The 23,102-nt window shown below is 59.2% G+C and overlaps 1 protein-coding gene across 1 annotated transcript in view; it reads right to left on the reverse strand.

Moving 5' to 3' along the window:
* Positions 1 to 23,102, reverse strand: part of ZNF536 (zinc finger protein 536) — a gene marked incomplete at its 3' end in the record, with an annotated part of 139,404 nt that overhangs the window by 96,441 nt on the left and 19,861 nt on the right. The window contains exon 2 of the mRNA XM_081107008.1: positions 1,101 to 1,253. Within this exon, the coding sequence (XP_080963134.1) occupies positions 1,101 to 1,253 (153 nt within the window). The remainder of the gene's footprint in view (positions 1 to 1,100; positions 1,254 to 23,102) is intronic.

Raw genomic sequence — 23,102 nt, forward strand, 5'->3', positions numbered from 1 at the left:
AGGGGTGGGAGGGAGCCAAGGACGGAGCCACGGTGCCCGCTGGGCCAGGTCCCAGGCGCCAGGCCTCGGAGGAGTCGGGCTGTGGTTTCGTGAGCTCCCTCTTAGCCTGGGAGGGCTCCCTGCGAGGGGATGTCCTAGGGGCCACGCTCCACGGCGCCCCAGTTCTGCAGGAAGTGCAGGGAGATTTGGGGGCAGCAGGTGGGGGCCCGGGTGAAGGCGCTTGGCGTTCACGGCTGCTGCTCCGAGGCCCGCGCCGCTGAGCATCCTGCCGGCCCCTGAGCTTTATTGATTCCCCGGGAAACAGACCACAATTATTTCTGAAAATGGATGGCATATTTGTCCACCCTCTGGAGCAGCTCAGACTCCGACAGATAAAGCGTCAGGAGAAAAATCAAAGAAAATGGAGGTGTCCATAGAGCGGATAGATTTTTCTTTCCTGTTGGCAACGTCCAAGCAACTCGCAGAAAAGCAGGAAGGAGCAGGACGGAGGAGCGAGGGGCGCCCGAGGGAGGCGCTGGCCGGAAGGGGCAGTGGGAGCCGCGACGTCCCCTTTCATACATAAGAGAGTTTGACCCCAAAAGCTGTCGCTCTCTCCTGCCCCATGGTCCCCGGCGGGCCGAGGCCACCGGGTGAGGCACAGCCACCGGTGAACCCGTCCCAGGGCCCACGTCCACATCTAATGAAAGAACAGGGTCCCGGGACACGGGGCCAGGTCTCCCCTCCTGTGACAGCCCCGTGGTGGGTATCTGGGGGGCTGTCCCCATGTCCTGGCAGCCCGAGGACCCCCACACCCACCAGCACAGCCTTGGGGGACCCAGCTCCCCCCGGGAGCAAAGTGCACCTCCAGAGCCCTGCCATCCTGCACCCGGAAGGCCGCCGGTCAGACGAGGTTCGGACGGGCCTCGATGCAGCAGAAGGAGGCCGCCAGCCAAGGGTCCAGGTCACCCCGGGCCTGGACAGCGACCTGGGGGTCGCTCGGGACGGGGAGGGAGAGTGAAGTCCGGGCCCAGGGCCTCGGGGTCAGTCCCACGCACACAGCAGAGCGTGCACGGGCTCGCGGGGGACCGTGACCCGGGGCGGGGCGGCCCCCGAGCGCTCACCTGTGTGAATCCTCAGGTGCACCTTCAGGTGGTGCGACGTGCGGAAGGTCTTCCCGCAGTACGGACAGTCCTTCATGGCCGAGCCCAGGCTCCGGTCCCGCAGCAGCGCGGGCGGCTGCACGCCGGCCGCTCTCCCCGCCTCCTCGCCGAGGTCTGCAGCGGGGAAACGTTGGCACGTCACTTCAGCGCCCGTCAAAAGCGGTTCGCACCCACACTGCTCTCGCCACGCAAAGTCAAACATGTCGATACCACACCTGTCTGTCTCGTTCTTTCAATCTGACAGAATGCTGACAATTCATGTATTTCCTTGTTATTCTCCAAAATTATTTCATCTTTCCTATCATCGTCTTAAGCAGCATATGGTACCTTTATATCGAACTGAATTAAACAAGAACAGAAACAGCTGTGTCAGCAGCTGGTCGGATTTCTCCTCTTGCTTAGCTCCTATTAAATATAGTTTTTCCCCCAAAAGTTTAGAAATGGCGGTGTCTGGTTGGATCTGACTAATTTATAAGAGGGACGAGCGGCAGAGTCTGCCACGGGACTGAGGCCGCGTTGGCCTCGTATGAAGCAACAAATGAAACGTAGGAAGCCTGTCTGCCGCGTCCCAAAGGCGTGCGGGCCAGGGCTACGGAGGGGGCGGGGAGGAAACGATCCCAGAAGGACCTCTCGCCCTTCAGGCTCCCGCCTGTGGCTGCTGTGACCTCGCAGGAGGGAGAAGGAAAAGTCTGGAAACACAGTTCCGCGATCCGCCCGCGATGCACGCAGACGCACCCACAGGCACGTGCAGGCCTGGCTGGAACTCCGTCACCGTGGAGCACGGAGCCTGAGAACCGCCTGCGACGTCCCTCCGCTGCCGTTCACCGTGGAGCCCAACCCGCTAGAAGACGGAGTGAAATGCACGCTGGGACCCTTCTGCGCGGAAAGGATGGGGCACAGGGGACATGAGACGGTGGGAACGGCGGGCGTCTGGGGGACGCGGCAGGGCAGGGGGGGGAGCTGGGAGCTGTGTTGGAGGAGAACTGGGGGGCTGCGCGGACCCCCTCACAGACCCCGAGGCCCTCAGGCTCCGAGGCTGGTGGGGTCCTCGCTGGCTCAGCCTCCGCCCACCTCGGGGCCTCACCTGGACCCCCTGTGAGAACAAGGGGACCCTCTTGGGTGACGACAGCCTGGGCTCTGTGAGAGCGGCACACACAAGACCTGCTCCACGCGAGCGGTGGAAACGCAAATTGCCTCCCTCCGCAGCGCCACGCGGCGGGCTTCCGCGGACCCACAGGCCGTGGCGGACGCAGGCTGGCTCTGGGTCGGACGCATGGTCGAGGCTCCGTGGAGACGCTCCGGCTCGGAGCCCCGTTTCTGCGCTCAGACTGCCCGCGACGAGTCACCCCGAAAGTCCTCCGAGGGCTCAAGCCCTCCCTGAGCTCCCGACCCCCCTAGCCCCCGGGGAGCTGTTCTCAGGGCCTGATGATCCGCCACACGTGCAACTCGCCCCGCCCAGCACCAGGTGTGGGGTCGTCCTCACGCACGTGCAAAGGCTACTGATGATGGCCACGGACGAGGGCACACGGGCACCAGAGCGTGAGCGGTGCCACGGCTAACCCGTGCCAGGGGCCACCTCTGTCCTACGGCGCCCGTGTCCAAGAGCCCAGGAGAACGATGGCCAGACGTCCGACCAAGTCACCCCGCTGGGTTTAAACAGCTGCAATGCCCGCTCCTGCCGCCCGCCCGCCCACCAGCCCCAACCCTCAGCACCGGCACTGGCCTCCCAGCCTCGCTCGGCCTCGGACGCGCTGGGACCGTGAGGTCAGCACAAACCACCAGCGAGACGCCCGGCCGGGCTGGGCCACCCGAGGGCCCTGCTTCCGCCAGGCGGCCGGCAGCTCTCAGCTCCAATCACCAGCAGCACTAGGTGCCCGGAGGCTGTGGCCTTCTCACCTCCTTCGTCCTCACCTAGGATATGCCTCCCATTGCTTTTCAGAGAGAGTGGGAAGGAGGGGAGCAGGGAGGGAGGGGGAGAGAGAGGGAGACACATCTATGGGAGAGACACGTGGACGGGCTGCCTCCCGCAGGAGCCCCAACTGGGGCCCAGATCAAACCTGCAACCCAGGTGCATGCCCCCGACCGGGAACAGAAGCCTGGGCCCTTTTCTTTTAAAAAATATTTTCATTGTTTTCAGATTGGAAGGGAGAGGGAGAGGGAGAGAGAGAGGGAGAGGGAGAGGGAGAGGGAGAGGGAGAGGGAGAGAGAGAGAGAGAGAGAGAGAGACATCAATGATGAGAGAGAATCATGGATCGGCCGCCTCCTGCACGCCCCTCACTGGGGATGGAGCCCATAACCCGGGCACGTGCCCTGACTGGGAATCGAACCGTGACCTGCAGGTTCATAGGTCGGTGCTCAACCACGGAGCCAGGCCCGCGGGGCAGGCGTGGACGTTTGCCGCCCTGTTCCTGCGGGTCCTCGTGTTCCGTGATCTGCACGTGGGCACAGCCCCCAAGTCTCCCTCCAACAAGCCCTTAGTGACACGGCAGCGGGGCCGTCGGACAGTCAGGCAGAAAGGAGGGGACTGGACGGAGCAGAGCCGAGCTGGCGGGGGACGGTCCACGGCGGCTCCGGCTGCCCCTGCCCGGGCACCTCAGCGATGAGCACAGATAAGGCCGCCGCCTGGAGCGTTCGTGTGTATGTGTGTGGAGGGGGGTGGGCGCCTGACTGTCGTCACGCGGAGCGATGGCCTGGCTCAGCTGCCTTTCATCTCTCCATCGTGGACATGTGTGGCCCAATAAAGAGAATACATTTCTAAGATAAACAGCTTTCTTTGCAGATTTAAGAATCTAATTTTCACTTTACACAGAAATGGAATTTTTTTTTTTTTGGAGGGCCAGAAGGCCCATGGCGTTTACTCTGAGACTAAATCCAAGTAGAAAAACAAACTCTGAGCGACGATGAAGGGGACGGTGGGTGGTCCCGGGAAGTGTCCGGAGGGGCCGCGAGCCAAGCGCAGGGACAGGATGGCTGAGGACACTCAGCCGGGCCTTGTGCAGGGACCTCAAGCCCCCGGGGGCTCGCTCAGAGGCCGACACCTGAAGCCTCGTCCCCCGTCTGAAAGCGCTGACAGCTGTCCTTCCCCAGGACACCGGGTGGAGGCCTGAGGCTCGGCCTGCCGCCCCTGTGCGCCCCCCCCCCCGCCCCCCCAGCCAGGAAGCAATCCGGGTCCTGGTTACAGACAGTCCGATGGCCCCGCCCCCCAGGGAGCGGGCGGTGGAAAGGAGGGAGCACTTTACATATCGCAGCTGCGGTCCTCGGTCAGACCTTGTGGGGGGCAAGCCTTCTGAGAACTGTCCTCCACAATCTATTTCTTCCTCCAGGCAGATGCGTTCCCTAGGTTTTCCAGGGACGGAAGGAGGACGTGTGGACGGAGGTCGGCCTCAGACCTGTCACCTGCTCCTCCGTGCTTGTCTGGACCTGGAGTGATCCTGGGACCGCCTGGCTGCGGCTGGAGGCCGCCTCCTTCTCCTGGCCTCCCTGGATGGGGAAATGGCTGGGGAAGACCCCTGGGACCCTGCACGCCCCGCACTGGGGATGGAGCCCACCACTGGGCATGTGCTCTGACCAAGAATCGAACCGGTGACCTCCTGGCTCATAGGTCGATGCTCAACCCCTGAGCCACGCCAGCCGGGCTGGGACCCTGATTCATTTCTCAACCCCACGAAGCAATATGGGATCCGCTCCTCAGAAATGGAGTCGGGTATGGGCGCAACCATCATACTCCAGAGGGAACGGGCTGCAGGGGTCTCCCTTCCCGGGTGCCAGCCTAGAGCAGGTGTACGGTGACAGGTGAGCTGTACCAGGTGCCGGAAACCCCGCACGCTCCCCCCTGCTCCCACAGGCTGGGAGTGTTTGCTGAAAAAGAGCAGACAGGCCCAGTGTCCAGGTTACCCGGCCAATTCAGAGTGACTCGGAGAACAGAGCCAGAGAGCAAACAGCGGAACAAAGAGAGGCTTCAAGCCCCTTTGCATCGGGCCTGTCTTCTCAGTTCTCCCTTCCTCCTTACCCGCCCCAGGCCCAGAAGTGCAACTTGGAAACATTTCCTTTCAAAACAATTATAAGGAGGGTGTTGGTGGTATTGACGGTGATGATGGTGTTGACGGTAATAATGGTGATGGTGATGATGGTGGTGGTGATGGTTATAATGATGGTGATGGTGGTGATGATGGTGATGGTGGTGATGGTGGTGGTAGTGATAGTAGTGGTGATGATGGTGGTGATGATGATGGTGGTGATGGTGATGATGGTGATAAGTTCATACAGTGACTGGAGAGTTCTCTCAGCAGCCTCACCTGGATAAGGTAGCTGTCTGTATACCTGAGCATTCATTTATCATTTATACCACGAACTAGCCATGCTATTTTAATTTTTATGGAATTTCTAGTATAACAATAAATACATTCTCCTAGATGAGTTGTCAATTTGCAAAGAGCCTTGTGCAAAGAATACCACAGAAGTCTGAATCTCAATTCATTCATGAAAAAAAAACACACTATTTTTGGAGTCTAAGGGGTGAGCAGGACACCAGAAAATTACATCTTTCTTCATTTCTTTGCCCCCATATCGCAGTCTTTAAAGTCTTCTCGGAGGAGAAGAAATGACTCTCTGGAGAAAGTCCAAAAGAATGCACAGCTCCGCTTAAAAGCTTAACACTTTCCTAGTTTTGAAAACTTTAACATGAATAGACTCAAATGAAACCACGATTACTGCGGTAGATTCCTAGGTGAGAGTTCCTTTATTTTTTAAAGTTATTTTAAATGAGTGGTCTGCGGAAAAACTGTAACATTCCTGTGAACAATTCTATTTCACTCGGGAAGATCCAGGCCTTGGTCCGTGCTGGTTTGGTGTCTGTTGTTTCATCAGAGTTCCCTGGCTTATGATGGCCATATATAGTCATGCGAAAAGGCTAAACATGAATATGGATTGGCAACGTGTTTGTTTAAATAGAGAGATATTTTTGTCCTCTTAGGGGAAGGCAAGAGCCAGCTGCCCTCGGGTCTCAGGACCAGGGATGGGGCTGGGATCACGGGGACGCCCCCCCCATCCCCCGCCCCCGAGCTCACCAGCCCATTTCCATGTGTCCAGGTGTGGAGGTGGAGAGGGGGTGTCCCTATCGCTGCCTTTTTTTCACCTTTGACCCACACTCAAAACTGTGCATTTCTGCATTTGGCAAAATAGGATTTCGGGAACTGGGGAAATAGGTCATAAAAAGGCTAAAGTTTGGAGAAAAAAAACATATAAGATACTGGGATCTCAAATAGCTTCTCTAAAGCAACATTTTGATGAGTTAAGTGAAAATGAATCAGAAACACATGGATTAAATTTCCCTTAACATACACAAGGGCTCCGACATCAAGCGCTTCGGGCCAAATGTGTTCCTGGTTTTACGGAGCCCAGAGCCCTCTCCTGACTGTCGGGGGAGCGTGGCACCCTGCTGGCGACGGGGCCACCCATGGGTCTCTCTCCTCTGGTGTTCTGTAACCTGCCGTGGGTGACATCTTCTGTGCTCCCTGCGTGCCCGGTCTCCCAGGGCCCTCAGGACTGGCTGCGGGTGGCACTCCTAGGCCCCAGCTTGGGGACTGTAGACATGGCAGGCAGGATGTGGGGACACCGGGTGTGACGGGTCTCCTGGGGCTCTGCACCCCCTCTCTCCCCTCTGGCTTATCAGGGGTGCAGGCTGGAACCCGCCCTAGAGACCACTGGGGTGACGATGGTCTGAGCAGGCCCACCATGACCCGGCTGGACGAGGAGGGCAGGCTGGAGAGGCTGGAGGGGGCGGTCAGGGCGCGGCACCTCCGGGGAAAAAGCCTGGCAGCCAGCAGGGGAGGGACGGCCCCATCCTTCTCAGGGTCCTCAGCCCCACCCACAGGGCCCCCCTACTGCTCTGACCTCACTGCCCCCCCCCGCTGTCCTCAGCACCCACCTCCTCTTCTCCTCGGACCTCCCCAGGGGTGGGGAACGTCCGGCCCGCGAGTCATTGAAGGCCCATGAAACCACTTGTTCTGGCCCTGCCACGGGATCGGGGTGAGCTCATGAAACGTTTGCCCAAACAGAGCAGGCTCATTTTTACCTCCTTATTCATTTATCTTTAATGTATTTTTATTGACTTCAGAGAGGAAGATAGACACATCAATGATGAGAGAGAACCAGGATGAACTGCCTCCTGCACACCCGACACTGGGGACCGAGCCCACAACCCGGGCCCTCACCGGGAATGGAACCCTGACCTCCTGGGTCACAGGTAGACGCTCAGCACGGAGCCACCAGCCTGGCGAGCAGGGTAATGTTCAGGGGAAGATGGTGAATGGCCTGGAATGACGCTATAAACACCCAAACGGCCCTGTGAGCTGGTTCCAACCTGGGGCTTGGCTCCGGCTGCCCCTCCCCGGGGACTCTCCAAAGACACCTGCTCCCCACGGGGTCCCTGAGCACCGCCACCTGCAGGCGGCTCCCGACACCCCGCTCTCAGCAGCACCCTCTGCTTTGCTCCTTCCTGGCACCCGCCGCCTCCCTGCACACTCTGGCTGAAGGGTCTGGCTTCTCCCCGCCCGGCCCCGCCCTGGACACCAGCCCCGCACAACAGGGACCTTCGCCGCTGTGTGGGTCGCATCCCTGGCATGTGGTGGGCGCTCAGGTAAGAACACGTGCTCAACCCAAACTTTTAAAAAACTGTACATACTTTTCCAGTAAATGCGAGAAATCGAGTGGGCCAGCAAGTGGAAGTCGGAAGCTGAGATCAGCCTGGGAGGGAAGGCCCCGGGCACCCGCAAAACCCCAGGAACTCCCCACAGTGCTCAGTACCTCCAGGGCCTGTGGTGTGACGCCAGCGGGAGGGCAGGCGGTCGGGGTGCCCGTGCCCGGGGGCTTCCTGGAGGAGGTGGCCTCGGGGGGGTGGTCTCCGGTCCCTCCTGTCCAGGTGGAAGGAGCCACAAGCACAGGCGTGACCAGCATGGCCACGGACCAGCTTTCTTGGGGGGAAGGGGGCGGGGCGCGCTGTGGGGCACTTTAGTCTCCCACTTCCTCCCTCCAAGCCGAGGCCTGGCTGCCACGAGGAGACACTGAAGAGGCATTCACCAACAAGAGAGTCTAGTGAGACAGATATGCTTAAGCAAAGCCACACCCCGATCACCCTCATAATTATTGCAACATATCTGGGGTGCGTCCCTGTTTCATAATTTAAATTAAGGACTTTTTTCTTCCTTTAAAAGAAAAAACAACTATAGAAGCCTCTACTTCCAAATAAAGTATAACTTGCCCTAAGATTTCTCCATAATTTATTTTCTTAAAAAACCCCATACTCTATAGCTTTTAAGATCCTTTTAAGATAATTTACAGCACCCCCACTTTAGGGTGGGGTGGGGGGGAGAGAAGATCGGAGTGAATCTTGCCTGCCGGTTCCAAGGAACTCCTCCTCCTCCCTACGCGGCCCTGAGACGCTGGACGGAGCTTTTGAAAGTGAATTTGATCTGTCGCCGACACCTATGGGGCCGGCTTTCCCCTGGGAACCCGTGAGCTGAGTGAGGGGAAGGCGGGCGGGGGGACCAGGCCCCCCAGGAGCGGGGTTCTGCCAGGCTCTCTTTCAAACAGAGAAGACACCTAAGCACCTCACCGCCTCCCTCATTTAAGCACGGGCGGAAGGCAGGTCCCCGATGGACGCCGGCCGAGCCTCTCTCTGGAACCGGGCGAGTGATCCGGGCTTTTCATACAGCCGCTCCAATTATTGTAAAAGTCATCGGGCGCCTTATAACCACAAATATTGACAGTTTACTGCACAACACATCCCTGACATTTGAAGGTCACACCATACATAATACAGACTCTTTTATAAGAGTGTCGGGAACAAAGAGATACATGATAAGCAATTACCTCCCGGCTCGCGTGTCCGCACGGCCCAGGCTGACTCGAGGTTACGTGGGAGGCACGTACCCCATTTTACATAAACCAGCAAGCGGCGCACGGCTGCTGGGACGGATAATTGTGCAATGGCTCAGGGACGGGCTGCCGGGGGAGGGACAGGCCTGGGCCTGGCATCCGGGGGCCTCCCCCTCCGACGTGGGGTCACAATGCCGCTCGGCCACGGAGGGCCCTGCCTCACTTCCCAATCAGGTTCCCCCCAAAGCCACTGAACATAACAGAGTCACGTACGGCCTACTTTCTCAGATGGGTCTGCGTGTGGCTGAAAGGAATTTTAAATATAGATTTTTATTGATTTCAGAAAGGAGGGGAGAGGGAGAGAGAGAGAAACATCCACGATGAGAGAGAATCATGGACCGGCTGCCTCCTGCACGCCCCCTCCTGGAGATCGAGCCCGCAACCCGGGCCTGTGCCCTGACGGGGAATTGAACCATGACCTCCTGGTTCATAGGTTGATGCTCAACCCCTGAGCCACGTCAGCCGGGCTGGCTGAAAGGAATTTTAAAGATACACCCAGCCCTGGCCGCTTTGGCTCAGTGGATAGAGCGTCAGCCTGCGGACTGAAGGGTCCCGGGTTCAATTCCCAGTCAGGGCACAGGCCCGGGTTGCGGGCTCATCCCCAGTATGGGGTGTGCAAGCGGTAGCCGATCCGTGATTCTCTCTCATCATTGATATTTCTCTCTCCCTCCCTCTCCCCTCCTCTCTGAAATCAATAAAAATATTAAAATAAAAAAGATGCACCCAGTCCCAGGCTGGCGACCTCACACTGCCCGTCCCCAAGGCTGTGGCACCCACAGACACCACAGCACAGGTGTGTGGCCGCCGGGCACAGGGAAGACCAGGGCGCAGTCCCTGAAGGCTCTGCGGAGCCGAGGCTACGGGAACCTTCTAGGCACCGTCTGCTCGCTGCCCCTTCCCCGAAAGCTGCTCGGCCTCATCCCCCTTCCTGGCTGAGGCTGGACGGGAAGGTTTAAATGACAGACTAAGCCAGGGGTGGGCAAACTTTTTGACTCGAGGGCCACAATGGGTTCTTAAACTGGACCGGAGGGCCGGAACAAAAGCATGGAGTGTTTGTGTGAACTAATATAAATTCAAAGTAAACATCATTACATAAAAGGGTACGGTCTTTTTTTTCAATAGTTTTATTCATTTCAAACGGGCCGGATCCGGCCCGCGGGCCGTAGTTTGCCCACAGCTGGACTAAGCAAAGACTTCAGGGGAAACCAAGTCTGGGGGGGGTGGGGGTGGAATCCTGAGCCAATGACATGGCCGCGCTGAGGTTCGGTTTCCTCACCCGCAACACGGGACAGTCACCTTCATTTCCCACGGCCCCTGGCGCAGAAGGCGCTCCCGTCACAGCCGCCCCTCCTGCCAACGTGGCCAAAGGGACGCCTGCTGTGCAGGGATGGACGCCGCGTGGGGGCCGGGGCCTCAGCGCCCCCCTGTCCCCGCCAGCTCTAAGGTGTGGGACTGCTAGGGGCAGAAGCGGAATATGGGGAACTAATCACAACCCTGAGAAACAGGAGCCGCGCTCGGTGAGCCTGGCGGTTCTGTTCTGATCAGAGGCACCTGCTCACCTGCCGGGCGCTGTGCGCTGGGCCTGGGCGCTCCCGTCAGAGCGCGGTCCCTCCTCTGTCCCGAGAGCCGCCTGTCGTGATGGGAGGGTTGACAGCCTCATCGCTGACACAGTCTTGCCCTGGAGGCCCCTGCCCTTTACAGCCCCTGCCCCTCTGCCTGTGACCTGGTCCCAGGGCGCCTGGAGGTGCCCGCCCTCTGCCTGTGACCTGGTCCCGGGGCTCCTGGAGGTGCCCGCCCTCTGCCTGTGACCTGGTCCCGGGGCGCCTGGAGGTGCCCGCCCTCTGCCTGTGACCTGGTCCCGGGGCACCTGGAGGTGCCCGCCCTCTGCGACACGCCCCCCCCCAGCATGACTTGTAACCTGTAATGATTATCCCGCACCCACTTCCCACGCCTGTAACTCCTACGTCCCTGTGTAATCTTAGCCCTCCTGCCCTATAGAAGCACTGGCTTATGGGGGGCGGGCAGAGCCGATGTCTGTGGCTGGCCGGCTGCTCTCCCTCGCTGCCGGTGGGATTGGGGTAAATGCTCACATAGGCCTCAACCCCGTCTCTGCTTCATTGGCTCAGGTAGCCACAGGCAGCCCGGACCCCACGGCTGCCTGGTTACAGAACGGTGCTGCTCTCCTGAAAAGCCTGGCTCCGAGCCATCCCTCCAAAACCCCACAGACCAGGCACTTCTCCCAACCGAACAGCAGAAACCAATTCAGGCCCCGACGGAGCTTCAAGTCCTCGAGGATCTTTAATCACAGACGAAGCTGCAGGTCGTTAGAATCACCCCAAAATCCCTTCAACACGACACGAACGGCCGCTGCTCGGGAAACATATATATATCTCTATACGTGCGTGTGAAACGCAAACCCATCCGGAGAGCGGGCGGTATGGACATAAATAATCGGCAAACCGTCAAGATAAACAAAAGCCCCCCCTCTCCCCCCAAGACGGATCTCAGCTTCATTTCCAGAATGAACGCCCTAAAATTTAAGACGCGGGACCCAAATGATTTCTGGAGAGAGGACGTGTTTATTAGCATTAAATCCCGGGAAAGGGGCCTGCCTTGTGAGGAACACATTTTTGCATCTGAAAAGCAGGCCTGTTTAGCATGTGTGTGTTTCTTTAAGGAGCTATTCCGTGTCAGGGGGGAGCGGGAGGCCGGCCCACGTGATCCCGGGGTTGCTATGGTAAATATGCATTTTTTATTGAAGAGTAAACAGTGGCAGGAAACAAGTGTCAGTTGCCAGCTCGGAAGTCACTGCCATTTTTGAGCTGAACCGAGGGATCGGGCCCTTTTCCTGGGAGAGCCTCCCCGGGAGGCACGCGGGCTCGGGACGGCGATGGGGGCGTGTAAAATACGTGCCGGACGCGTCCACGCCGCGCAGTGATAGAGACTTTAGAGGACGTATAAAAATTAGCAAGAAAATAACAAAAAAACCGATCCAGCTGTGCCCATCACACGTCTCTCTCTGGAGATGTGCTGCCCGGCTCTGGCCTTGGCCCAGGGCACAGACAACACAGGGTCTTGGCGCCCGGCCGGCCTGGCTCAGTGGTAGAGCGTCGACCTGTGAACCAGGAGGTCACGGTTCGATTCCCGGTCAGGGCACAGGCCCGGGTTGCGGGCTCGGTCCCCAGCAGGGGGGCACACAGGGGGCAGCTGATCAATGTGGATGTTTCCATCTCTCTCTCCCTCTCCCTTCCTCGCTCTCTAAAATCAATGAAAACATATATTTTTTTAAAAGTACCCGGCGTGGGCACGTGTCTCAAAGCGAACGTCTCAGGCTCCGGGAAGCCCCCAGCCCAGCCCTGAGGAAGCTGGACCGGGGACGGGTTCCCGAGTAGCAAGAAGACAGGCCTCCCCGGCAGCCCCGACGGAGGGGCAGCCCTGCCCGTGGGACAAGGGACCGGGCTGGACCCTCGTGTCTGCCAGGCCCCGGGAGGCTTGGAGCCTGCCCGCCTGCGGGGCCGCTCAGGACGCCGAGATGTTTGACGCCCAGCTCGGCGTCTGACTCCACACCGCTCCTGAGCAAGCCGGGTACCTCACGGCCTCTGGCTTCCTTGTTCCCGGAGGCGGGCGATGCCACGGTCACAAAGGAATCTGGGTGTCTCATGGGCTAGAGCAGCGGCTCTCAACCTGTGGGTCGCGACCCCTTCGGCGGTCGAACGACCCTTTCCCAGGGGTCGCCTAAGACCATCCTGCAGATCAGATGTTTACGTGACAATTCATAACAGTAGCAACATTACAGTTATGAAGTAGCAACGAAAATAATGGTATGGTTGGGTCCCCACATGAGGAACGGTATTTAAAGGGCCAGAGGGTGGAGAACCGCTGGGACAGAGGGTGAGCAGGGCCTGGGTGCTGCTTACGTCCCAGAGGCGCCGGTTTCCACGGTGTGCCGCCCGCACGGTTAGACACCAGGGACCTTTTCTCCTTCTTCTTCTTTTTAAATATTTGTATTGATTTCAGAGAGGAGGGAGAGGGAGAGAGAGAAACATCAGTGATGAGAGAGAATCATGGACTGGCTGCCTCCTGCACACCCCCCACTGGGGGTCGAGCCTGCAACCCGGGCTGTGCCCTGACCAGGAATCGAACCGTGACCTCCTGGCTCCCGGGCCGACGCTCAGCCACTGAGCCACGCAGCGGGCACCAGGGGCCTTTTTCCTTAGCGTGGAAGACGTTTCTCCCTGCCCCCGGGGAAGCCAACCACACCGTCACGCTCCCTTCTGCCCCGGAACTGAGGGCGCCAACCCATGTCCCTCGAATGCGGCCCCACCCTCCATGCGTGCCTTGGGGTACTGCTCAGGGCGTGTCCTCCTTTAGTTCTGGCACCACCAGTCTTGGCTGTGATTTGGGGACTCAAAACGGAGATGCACACAGCACGTGTGCGAGCTACACCTCAGCCGCATCTACTGCGACAGCTCAAACCACAGCCACCGGCACCAGCCCACGCTGTCCTTCCAATGCCCGATCAGGGCACAGGCCCGGGCTGCGGGCTCCATCCCCAGTGTGGGGCCTGCAGGAGGCAGCCGATCCATGATTCTCTCTCATCACTGATGTTTCTCTCTCCCTCTCCCCTCCTCTCTCTGAAATCAATAAAAACGTATTTAAAAATCAAAACACAAAACGAAAAAACCCAGCCTGGGTTCTGGGGCAGGGGAGGGGGGCTGAATCACCTACCTCCCCCCTCCCCGCCCCCAGCCCACGGATGACAAGCAGCTCCCAGCCCGTGATCTTCGGGGAGGGGGGAAGGGGCGTGGCTGAGGCCTGCGCTCCCCTCCTCGGGGATGTCCCTTTGAAAACTGTGCCATTTGGTGCCATCTGCTCGGCTTCAAAGGCAAAGCCAGTCCTTTCAGGGGTCAAGGATTGATGCCAGGGGAGAGCCCTACCTGGGTCCCCATGCCCTGCGGCTGGGCGAGGCTCCCCACGGCAGCCAGGGGGCACCCGGGGCACCCAGCAGGACGGCCCGAGCCCCGGGACAAGGGCGCCCAGTCCCCACCCAGGGGGTCTCCTCCTCCAGCCTCACAGGGAGGACGGCGGCTGGCAGCGGCTCCGACACCAGAGGGCTTGTCCCTCCACCAGCTCCCCTCGGGGCCTGTCACCTCCGACCCTGACATCCAGTGCCTGCCGTGTCGCCACTCGGACCTGCACGTGTGGAGCCCGCAGGGAAGCGATCCACGCCCCGCTGGACACCGAGTCCGGACAGAGAACCGCGTGGACACAGCTCGCTGTCTGTCCCGGGGTCCCTGCCCAGGGCCCTGTGCCCTTGTTCATCTCGTCCACGTGGGCCGGAGTCTTGGGTTTCAGGACATTTAATAAATGTTATTTTTAACTGGGAACTGTTGCAGACGCCTGAGCAGCAGCAATGTCACCGGAGTCACGGGGGGAGCAATAAACAGAACTCAGCCTCTTTTCCCGGCGTCCACCCCGAGCGCCCTCAGCCCTGCACCCCGGGACCCGGGATGGGGACCCCCCCCCCGCTGCACCACCCCGAGATCCGGCACGGGTTTCACGTGAAAAAGGCTCTGAGCCTGTCTCCTCTCCCACACCAGCGGGGAGGGAGCCGCCGCGCCCGGCCACACCCTGGCCCCATTAATTGCGGAGAGCGCCAGCTTGCTGGTAATGGCGCCCGCTCCATAATACTTTCCAGCTAAATTGTTTTGTGGTTTTGATTCTAGGATATAAAAAAAAAATGCTTTCCATTATTCTAATGCGTCACGTGCCTTGTGAACCGGTGACCTAAGTGTGTGTACATGTAAAGAAAATATGAAAGAAAAGGAGGAAAAAAATATATAAAATATGATGACATCATTTCAAAGGCATAAGCTTTTAAAAATGCACCCGGGGGGATTTATTTCTTACTCCAGAGCAACATAACACCATCCGGCTGATGCGCCTGCTCTTTTTTCACTTGGAAGTGTGCCATCTTTGTGCGCGCCTGGTTCATGCAAGTTAATCAATTTGAGGTTTAGTTACACTGCTGAGGCTTGCATTCTATAGATTGCTAGAAAGTAATTCGAACTTGCAGAATTTATTAACCAAACACCAATTATCATTAAACAGCACTGCATTATCCAGCTTTACTACCTGACAAGAACTACTTAATGAAATTTTAGATTAAAGTTATTCAGGGGTTGATTTATTGTACAAAACTCTAATGTGGCCACTGTGCAGATGCTGGGAGCAGCGGTTTTTTTTTTTTTTTCCGGTTTTTTTTTTTTTTTTTTTTCAAAATGGTTTACTCCGGGGACCTCTCACCCGTTCGCGTATCACAGCAACGCCTGTGACCCAGAGAAAATATTCAATTTTTTGTTTTCCCCTCTCTCTCTCCTTTAAAAAACATATAGACAGAACGCACCTCGCTCGGACAGGGGTCCGGCTTGACCTGCGTGGCCAAACTGTTTACCGCACCACGTCTGCGAGATGAAACGGCCACGGAGCGTGTTACATACCAGGCTTCCGAGCAGGCAGGAGCACCAGATGTTCTTTGATGTTAATAATGGCATTTATTATTAATATTAATTAGACTGCATTCAGCAATACATTTGGGCCATTTCCAAGTCAATTAAGGGAAGCGACGTGCGGGAGATGTTCTGAACGACAGTCTAAGGCAGGTGTTCCGCAGTCCCCCTCATAAAACAATTTTGCAGGCGCTGGGAGGAAAAAAACAACCATTTTAGATTCTGTGCTTTGCCGTGTATTTTACGGCTCTAATTCTCCGAATTTTAAACACGCCATCGAGCCGTCGACCCTCATCTCGCCAGCCAGTCGCTCGGACGAAGAGGCTGCCACGAGGAAAACTGTGTGTGCATCGTCTTCACTTTAAAATAAAAGTGCACCGGGGGCTTGGCCGCGTGCCGCGCCGGTGAAAGTTTGCACGTCCGCGAAGCACAGAATTCTGCTTAATGGGAGCGTACAGACTCCTCGTCAGGACTCTTTATGGGCCCGGCCTGGTTCCTAATTCCCTGCATAAATCTCTGCTATGAAGAGGAGGAGGGAGGGGACGGATACACAGTGTCAGGAAGCTTCTGGAAGCTTCAATTCTTTGTGATCTTCTGTCCAGACACAAGTTAACTTGTCATTAACTGGATACAAAGAGCCGGGTCTCCTCTGCCCCATGGGAGCTCCCAGCCATGGGCTTAAGTAATGCTGTTACCACACGGCGATGTCCTGGCTGCGAAATTAATTACATGCAACATGCTACATGTGCATCTTAACGTGTAACGCTTCCATGTCCGCCGTGGGGTGGCGGGCGGGCTGTTTCCCAGCGAACCTCACCTCGGCTCAGACCTGGAGGCGCTTTCGGCAGGGCCGTGGCCGCAGCACAGGGTGCGAGGCCGCCGCTCCCCCGGCCCATTTCCTGCTTTTCCTCGAGCCCCAGGCAGACCCGCAAAATAGATGTTCTTCGTGGGAAATGTAACTGCACACGTATCAGCGCACACAGTTAGCCTCTGGCTCATCAGGAATTCATGAACCTGAAGGCTTTTTTATGATTTGTGTATAAATTAAATTTCATGTCATAGCTGCATTAGCTTCGAATGTAAACAAAACAGACTGGGATCCATGTGGGTATAGCAGCTGAGGGACTGGAGCTGGGAGTGGGGCTGGGAGTGGGGCTGGGAGTGGAGCTGGGAGTGGGAGCTGGGAGTGGGGCTGGGAGTGGAGCTGGGAGTGGGAGCTGGGAGTGGGAGCTGGGAGTGGGAGCTGGGAGTGGGGCTGGGAGTGGGAGCTGGGAGTGGAGCTGGGAGTGGAGCTGGGAGTGGAGCTGGGAGTGGGAGCTGGGAGTGGAGCTGGGAGTGGGAGCTGGGAGTGGAGCTGGGAGTGGAGCTGGGAGTGGGGCTGGGAGTGGGGCTGGGAGTGGAGCTGGGAGTGGGAGCTGGGAGTGGGAGCTGGGAGTGGAGCTGGGAGTGGAGCTGGGAGTGGGAGCTGGGAGTGGAGCTGGGAGTGGGGCTGGGAGTGGGGCTGGGAGTGGAGCTGGGAGTGGGAGCTGGGAGTGGAGCTGGGAGTGGAGCTGGGAGTGGAGCTGGGAGTGGAGCTGGGAGTGGGGCTGGGAGTGGAGCTGGGAGTGGAGGTGGGAGTGGAGCTGGGAGTGGAGCTAGGAGTGGAGGTGGGAGCTGGGAGTGGAGGTGGGAGCTGGGAGTGGAGCTGGGAGTGGAGGTGGGAGCTGGGAGTGGAGTGGGAGCTGGGAGTGGAGGTGGGAGCTGGGAGTGGAGCTGGGAGTGGAGGTGGGAGCTGGGAGTGGAGCTGGGAGTGGAGGTGGGAGCTGGGAGTGGAGGTGGGAGCTGGGAGTGGAGCTGGGAGTGGAGGTGGGAGCTGGGAGTGGAGGTGGGAGTGAAGCTGGGTGTGGAGTGGGAGCTGGGAGTGGAGTGGGAGCTGGGAGTGGGAGTGGGCGGTGTAAAGTGGCCAAAACAGCCGCCTCCGGACACCCGGCCAGGAGAAGCCAGTCTGACCATGGCCTGGCTCCATTCAAGCTCCAGCCAAACTGCAGAGGCTTGAAATGGTCCGAGTTGTGTGACATCCCGCGCTCAGGCCTTGGGATGCTGCTTCCTTTGTTCTCAGGCCAAGCCTGGCCCCTGGGAGGTGGGCTGGGAAACCTGATCCCTCCCCAGGCGGTGCTGGCCCAGGCCCCAGACTCATGGTGGCCCAGCCCAGCCTCCCTGGGAAGCTACAGGCGGACCAGCACTGACGGTGGGGAGGGACGCCCTCCTCCTGGCTGACACTCCCCAGGGCACGGCCAGGGGCAGCAGAGGGAGGACAGGTCCTTCCCGGGAGGTGGCCGGAGAGGCCTGGTCTGCCGTCCACCCACACTGGACTCCCGGAAGCTCTGTGTCGGTGTCCTTGAGACCACAGAGGAGAGGCCATGGGCCCAGGCAGGGGCAGAGCGGGACCCAGCCGTGGTGAAGGGGGCATTTTTACAGGATGCCAGCCCCTGCCCGGCCTCCCCACCGCTCCTGCCGCCAGAGCAGCCACCGTCAAAGGAAAATGGGCCTCCGTCCGAGGCGGCAGGGCCGGCCGTGCCCGCCATCGCCGGGCGCTCCCGACGGGCATGCGCTCCCTGCCCAGCGCCCCTCTCGGGCACACTCCCAGGCCGTGTCCTCGTCCCCCAGCGGCACGTTCCGAATTGTGTATTTACGCACAGTGCACTGCTCGTAGCTGGAATTAATGAACATGCCTGCTCAGAACAAGCAGGCACCTGGACGCCAGCGAGTGATCAGAAACAGATTTATTCTTATTAGTGGGTGCGCGGGCGACGCTCACAGGGAAGCAAGGGACGCCGAGGTGGCAGCAACGGACGCAGAGGCCAGCCACGCTCTGTCTCAGAACTCCGAATCCCGCCCCAGGGCTGTGCCCCGCACCCAGGGAAGCCATCTGTGGGGGACCCCGCACCTGGAGCAATGAGGCAAGCCACTGGGGGAGGGACTCGAACCCTGTCCTTCAGGGCCACGGCACACCCACTCGCACGACCCTGGTCCCCAGAAGGACAGTTGCTGCTGTTTCGAGTGCTGACGACCTGCCCCCTTCCCCGTGTGTCACCCCCTGGGGAACAGCCGTCCAACACCTCACCCTGTTTATTTTTTAATTTATTTTTTTTATTTTTTGGTTAATCCTCACTCCACGGATACTTTTCCATTGGTTTTTAGGGAGAGTGGAAGAGAGGGGGAGAGACAGAGAGAAACATCAACGTGAGAGAGACACACCGATTGGTTGCCTTCCGCACACGCCCGGACCAGGGATGGGGAACCTGCAAATGAGGTACACGCCCTGGACGGAACCGAACCCGGCACCCTTCAGTCCGTGGGCACGACACTCTATCCACTGAGCTGAACTGGCCAGGGCCTTCCCCCTTTTAAAACAGTATTTATTCACGCAATGGATTGAGGTGACGTTGGTCAACGTGAGCGTACGGGCTTCAGGTGTGGCTTCTATGTGGCAAGACCCATATGTCGCACCGTGTGCCCACCCCCAAGGCAGATCTTCCCCCGTCACCTCATATTAGGACCCCCCGCGCCCCGGCAGCCACCCCACGGGGGCTTGTGCTCCCAACGTGCATGACTACGTCCCACACGTCGTCCCACATGTCAGGGAGCGGGCAGTTCGTAGCTTCCCCAGCCCCTGAGTGACCACATTCGGCAGGGTCTCCGCTCCCGCTGGCGCCCCTGCTTCCCGGCCTCTCCTCTGTCTCTCTCCACCTTCCTCTCGCCGTGGCGCACGTCCCTCCCCGGCCCTCCCTCCCTGGCCCTGCACCTTCAGAGGTGACCTGCCAAGCGCTCCCTTTTGAAACCGGCGGCTCTGGCTCTCTCCACGCCAAGCTGGGTGTGTGGTGTTTAAGGAGGTGCGATGCCGTGCCCTGGGGTCGCTAACCGCAGCCTCCATGCCCTCTGCCTCCCGCAGCCCGCTCTGCTGCAGCTTGGCGCTTCCTCCCCGCTGTCAGATCTCTGCCTCTTCTTTCTGTCTGTTCACTTTTCCTTTATTTGTTTACTTATTTATTTATTACATTTTTATTCATTTCAGGGAGGAAGGGGGAGAGAGAGAGAAACATCAATGATGAGAGAGACTCATGGATCGGGTGCCTCCTGCACACGCCCCACTGGGGATCCAGCCCACAACCCAGGCCTGTGCCCTGACGGGGAATCGAACCCTGACCTCCTGGGTCATAAGTTGACACTAACCCCTGAGCCCCGCGGCCGGGCCCTTCTGGTTTCCCTTACGGCTCCCGCGCCGTTCCCTGTGTTTCTAGAGACATGGTTATCTCTGTCCTGTCTGCTGCCTGTGCGTAGGGGAGCCCCACATAGGGGCACGGGAGTCGGCGCCCTCACCTCGGGGGACCCCCCCCAAGTTGCCTCTCTCATCCCCTCAAATGATGCCCAGCCCCTCTGATGATGATGCTCAGCGGAAACACCTCCCCGCCCCCCTCCCAGGGGCGGCCACCCACCCAGCAGGCACCCAGAAGCTCTAAGCAGGGACCAGACTCGGCGGGCAGCCCTGAAGCCACACTTCCTGCCCCCTCCCCGTGCGTCATGGGGTAGGTGTGCCCCGCCCTGGGTTTGTCCCACCCGCGTTTTGAATGACAGGAGAAATTGCAGCCTCTCCGGCTTCCAGACAGGTATTTCCCGAGGAGTAGCCGCTCTGGGACCCTCCTGCCACCTCCTGCCGCTGCCCTCAGCCCACAGCGCCCAGGCCGCCCTCCACACGGTAAACACAGGCCGGCCGGCCCCGAGCACGGCACGGCCCAGATTTCCTCGACGGCCTTTGGTTATCGACCACCTGGCTCCTCCCCTGAGCCGCTGCCCGTGCCCTTTGGCCACTTTTCTATCGGAGGGCTTGTCTTTCCATCGATCTGCAGGAGCTTTTCCTTCCTACCAGGAGCCTTAACCCTTTCCTGGCCCAGGACCAACAGCTTCCCTCTGGGTCCCGGAGACGCCTGCACGCGTGTCCCGGGCGGCCCCGCGGTCACGGGCACCCCTCGCCCGCGCCGCTCACCCCACAAGGGAACGTGGCCGCCTTCCCCTCAGCGTCCCTGGGCTGAGGCCCCTCAGCGTCCCCGGCCCAGGATTATAAAAATACTGGGATTCCTTCTAGGTCTTTAAGGGTTTCTTTTTATCTGTTTCTTTTGCACTTAACTCCTTGACACATCTGGGATTTATTTTGGCCTAAAGAGTGAGTCAGAAGTCCAACTGAAAAAAAGGACAGCACCCCCGCCCCTGCCCCTGCAGCCCCAGCAAGCAGAGCCCCCCCCCCACCCCCTCAGCTGAGGTCCACGGGGGCCAACACAGGACACGTGTCAGAGATGCCCCGCGAGGCACTTTGTGAAAACGAGAGTCGCGGGAACTTCAGAAACGTGTGATGCACCTCACGTAAGTGAATCTGATAGAACATCTAAGATCTAGTCTGGCCGGCGGGGCTCAAGGGCTGAGCGCCAACCTAGGAACCAGGAGGTCAGGGTTCCATTCCCGGTCAGGGCACAGGCCCGGGTTGTGGGCTCCATCCCCAGTGTGGGGCGTGCAGGAGGCAGCCGGTCCATGATTCTCTCATCACTGATGTTTCCATCGCTCTCTCCCTCTCCCTTCCTCTCTCTCTAAAAGCAGTAAAAACATTTTTTTAAAAAAGGAACACGCAGATCTAGATGTTTGACATGGAACGTGAAGTCCTGTTCCTTAAACGTGCGGACGTCCCAGCAGCCCGGTCTGAGCACACACAGAAGAGGGGTCCCCACCTGAGCCGACAGCCCCCAGCACTGCGCCCGTCTCCGGAGCGGCTCCCGATCGACCGCGGTGATCGTATTGGAGACGGGCCTTCTGGGAAGGAGGTGGTCTTTAAATACATCCAGCAGCATGCAACAATGTAGCAATTTATTAAGATGACACATTGTGTGTAAAAATTAGAATTCTGTTTCAATGGCATTTGAGGGGGAAAAATAGGAAAAAGAAGCACCAAGTGTGAGTGAAAATAGCCGGGCCTATTTTTGTTCCTGGCGCTGGAACCTGCCGGCACCGAGGAGAGCGGCCGTGACAGCCCAGCCGAGCGGGAGGCTCGCCGCGGGCAGCCCCCAGCATGCCCGGCGCAGGGCAGCAGCAGGCCAGGGGCGGGGGGCTGGTTGTTGGACTCGGGGCAACAGACCCAGCCGCCCTGCACCGCGTGGTCCCTCTGCAAAATGGACACCCAGGCCCGGCCAGCGGGGCTCAGGGGCTGAGCGTCAACCTATGAACCGGAGGTCACGGTTCGATTCCCAGTCAGGGCACAGGCCCGGGTTGCGGACTGGAGGCAGCCAATCAATGACTCTCTCTCATCACTGATGTTTCTCTCTCTCTCCCTCTCCCTTCCTCTCTCTAAAACCAATAAGGGACATCTATGTTAAGAAAGGGGCACCCAGGCACCCGCCTCACCCAGCACCGGAAGAGGACGCAGACCCTCCCCCCCCCCCACGGCAGCGGCTCCACTGCCTGCCCCCGAGGCCCCGCCTCTGCCTCCCGGGGAGGACTTTTCTGGAAGCTGCAGAGGGTGCAGTTTCCCGACATTCAAAACGCAGGCGGGGCCCTGGCCGGTGGCTCAGTGGCTAGAACGTTGTCCCGCAGACTGAAGGGTCACAGTTCGAATCCGGTCAAGGGCACTGACCTCGGTTGAGGGATCCCGGGCCCTCGTCAGGACGCATGCAGGAGGCAGTCGACCGATGTGTCTCTCTCACATCAGTGTTTCTCTCTGTCCCCCCCGACCCCCACACTCTCTCTAAAACTCAATGGAAAAACATCCTCAGGTAAGGAGTAACAAAACAACCCACACAACAAACAACAGAAACCAACATGCAGGCGGGACAAGCCCGTGGCGGGGGCACACCTAACCCGGACGCACGGCGATGGGGGGGCTGCACCGGCAGGAAGTGCGGCTTTGGGCTGCCCACGAGTCTGGTCCGGGCTTAGAGCTTCTGTGTCGCGTGTCTGCATGACAAACACGGGCTGCGCGCGTGCACACACACACACACAGCCCCACGGTCCCTTTGGAAAGCAACGCCTTAAATCACAGGGGGCCTCCGCTCGCTGCGTCCGGGGCCTCTCCCAGTTTGGGGCCCAGTCTGTCCCACGTGGGTGTGGGGGAGGGGCCCGGGCACTCAGGGCCCCAGGGAAAGGAGGGAGAGTCACCCTGCAGAACCTTCGCTTTGAAAAGAGGAGACACCTGGGCTTGTGTGAAAAGTCCCCTCGGTGACAAAGGTTTCGGGGGGACAATAGGGCGAGAGGTGGGAGCGCGCTCTCCCCGTCCAGGTCCAGGCGGGGGCGGCCCACACGCTGGGCCATTGTGCAGGCGGAGGGGCCCGCCATGGCCGGATGGGCGGCCTCGCGTGTGGGATGAAACGTACGTGCACCAGAAAGGCCGCCGGCAGCGGGTCATCGCCACCGGGGCCTCTGTCCCTCAGGAGCGTCCGCGATGGCTCAGCGGCCGCGTGCCTCTTGAATGCGCACCCGGGGGGGCAGGCCGCAGCGGTGCCAT

This window comes from Myotis nattereri, assembly GCF_964212035.1.
Source record: "Myotis nattereri genome assembly, chromosome: 15".
NCBI lineage: Eukaryota > Metazoa > Chordata > Mammalia > Chiroptera > Vespertilionidae > Myotis > Myotis nattereri.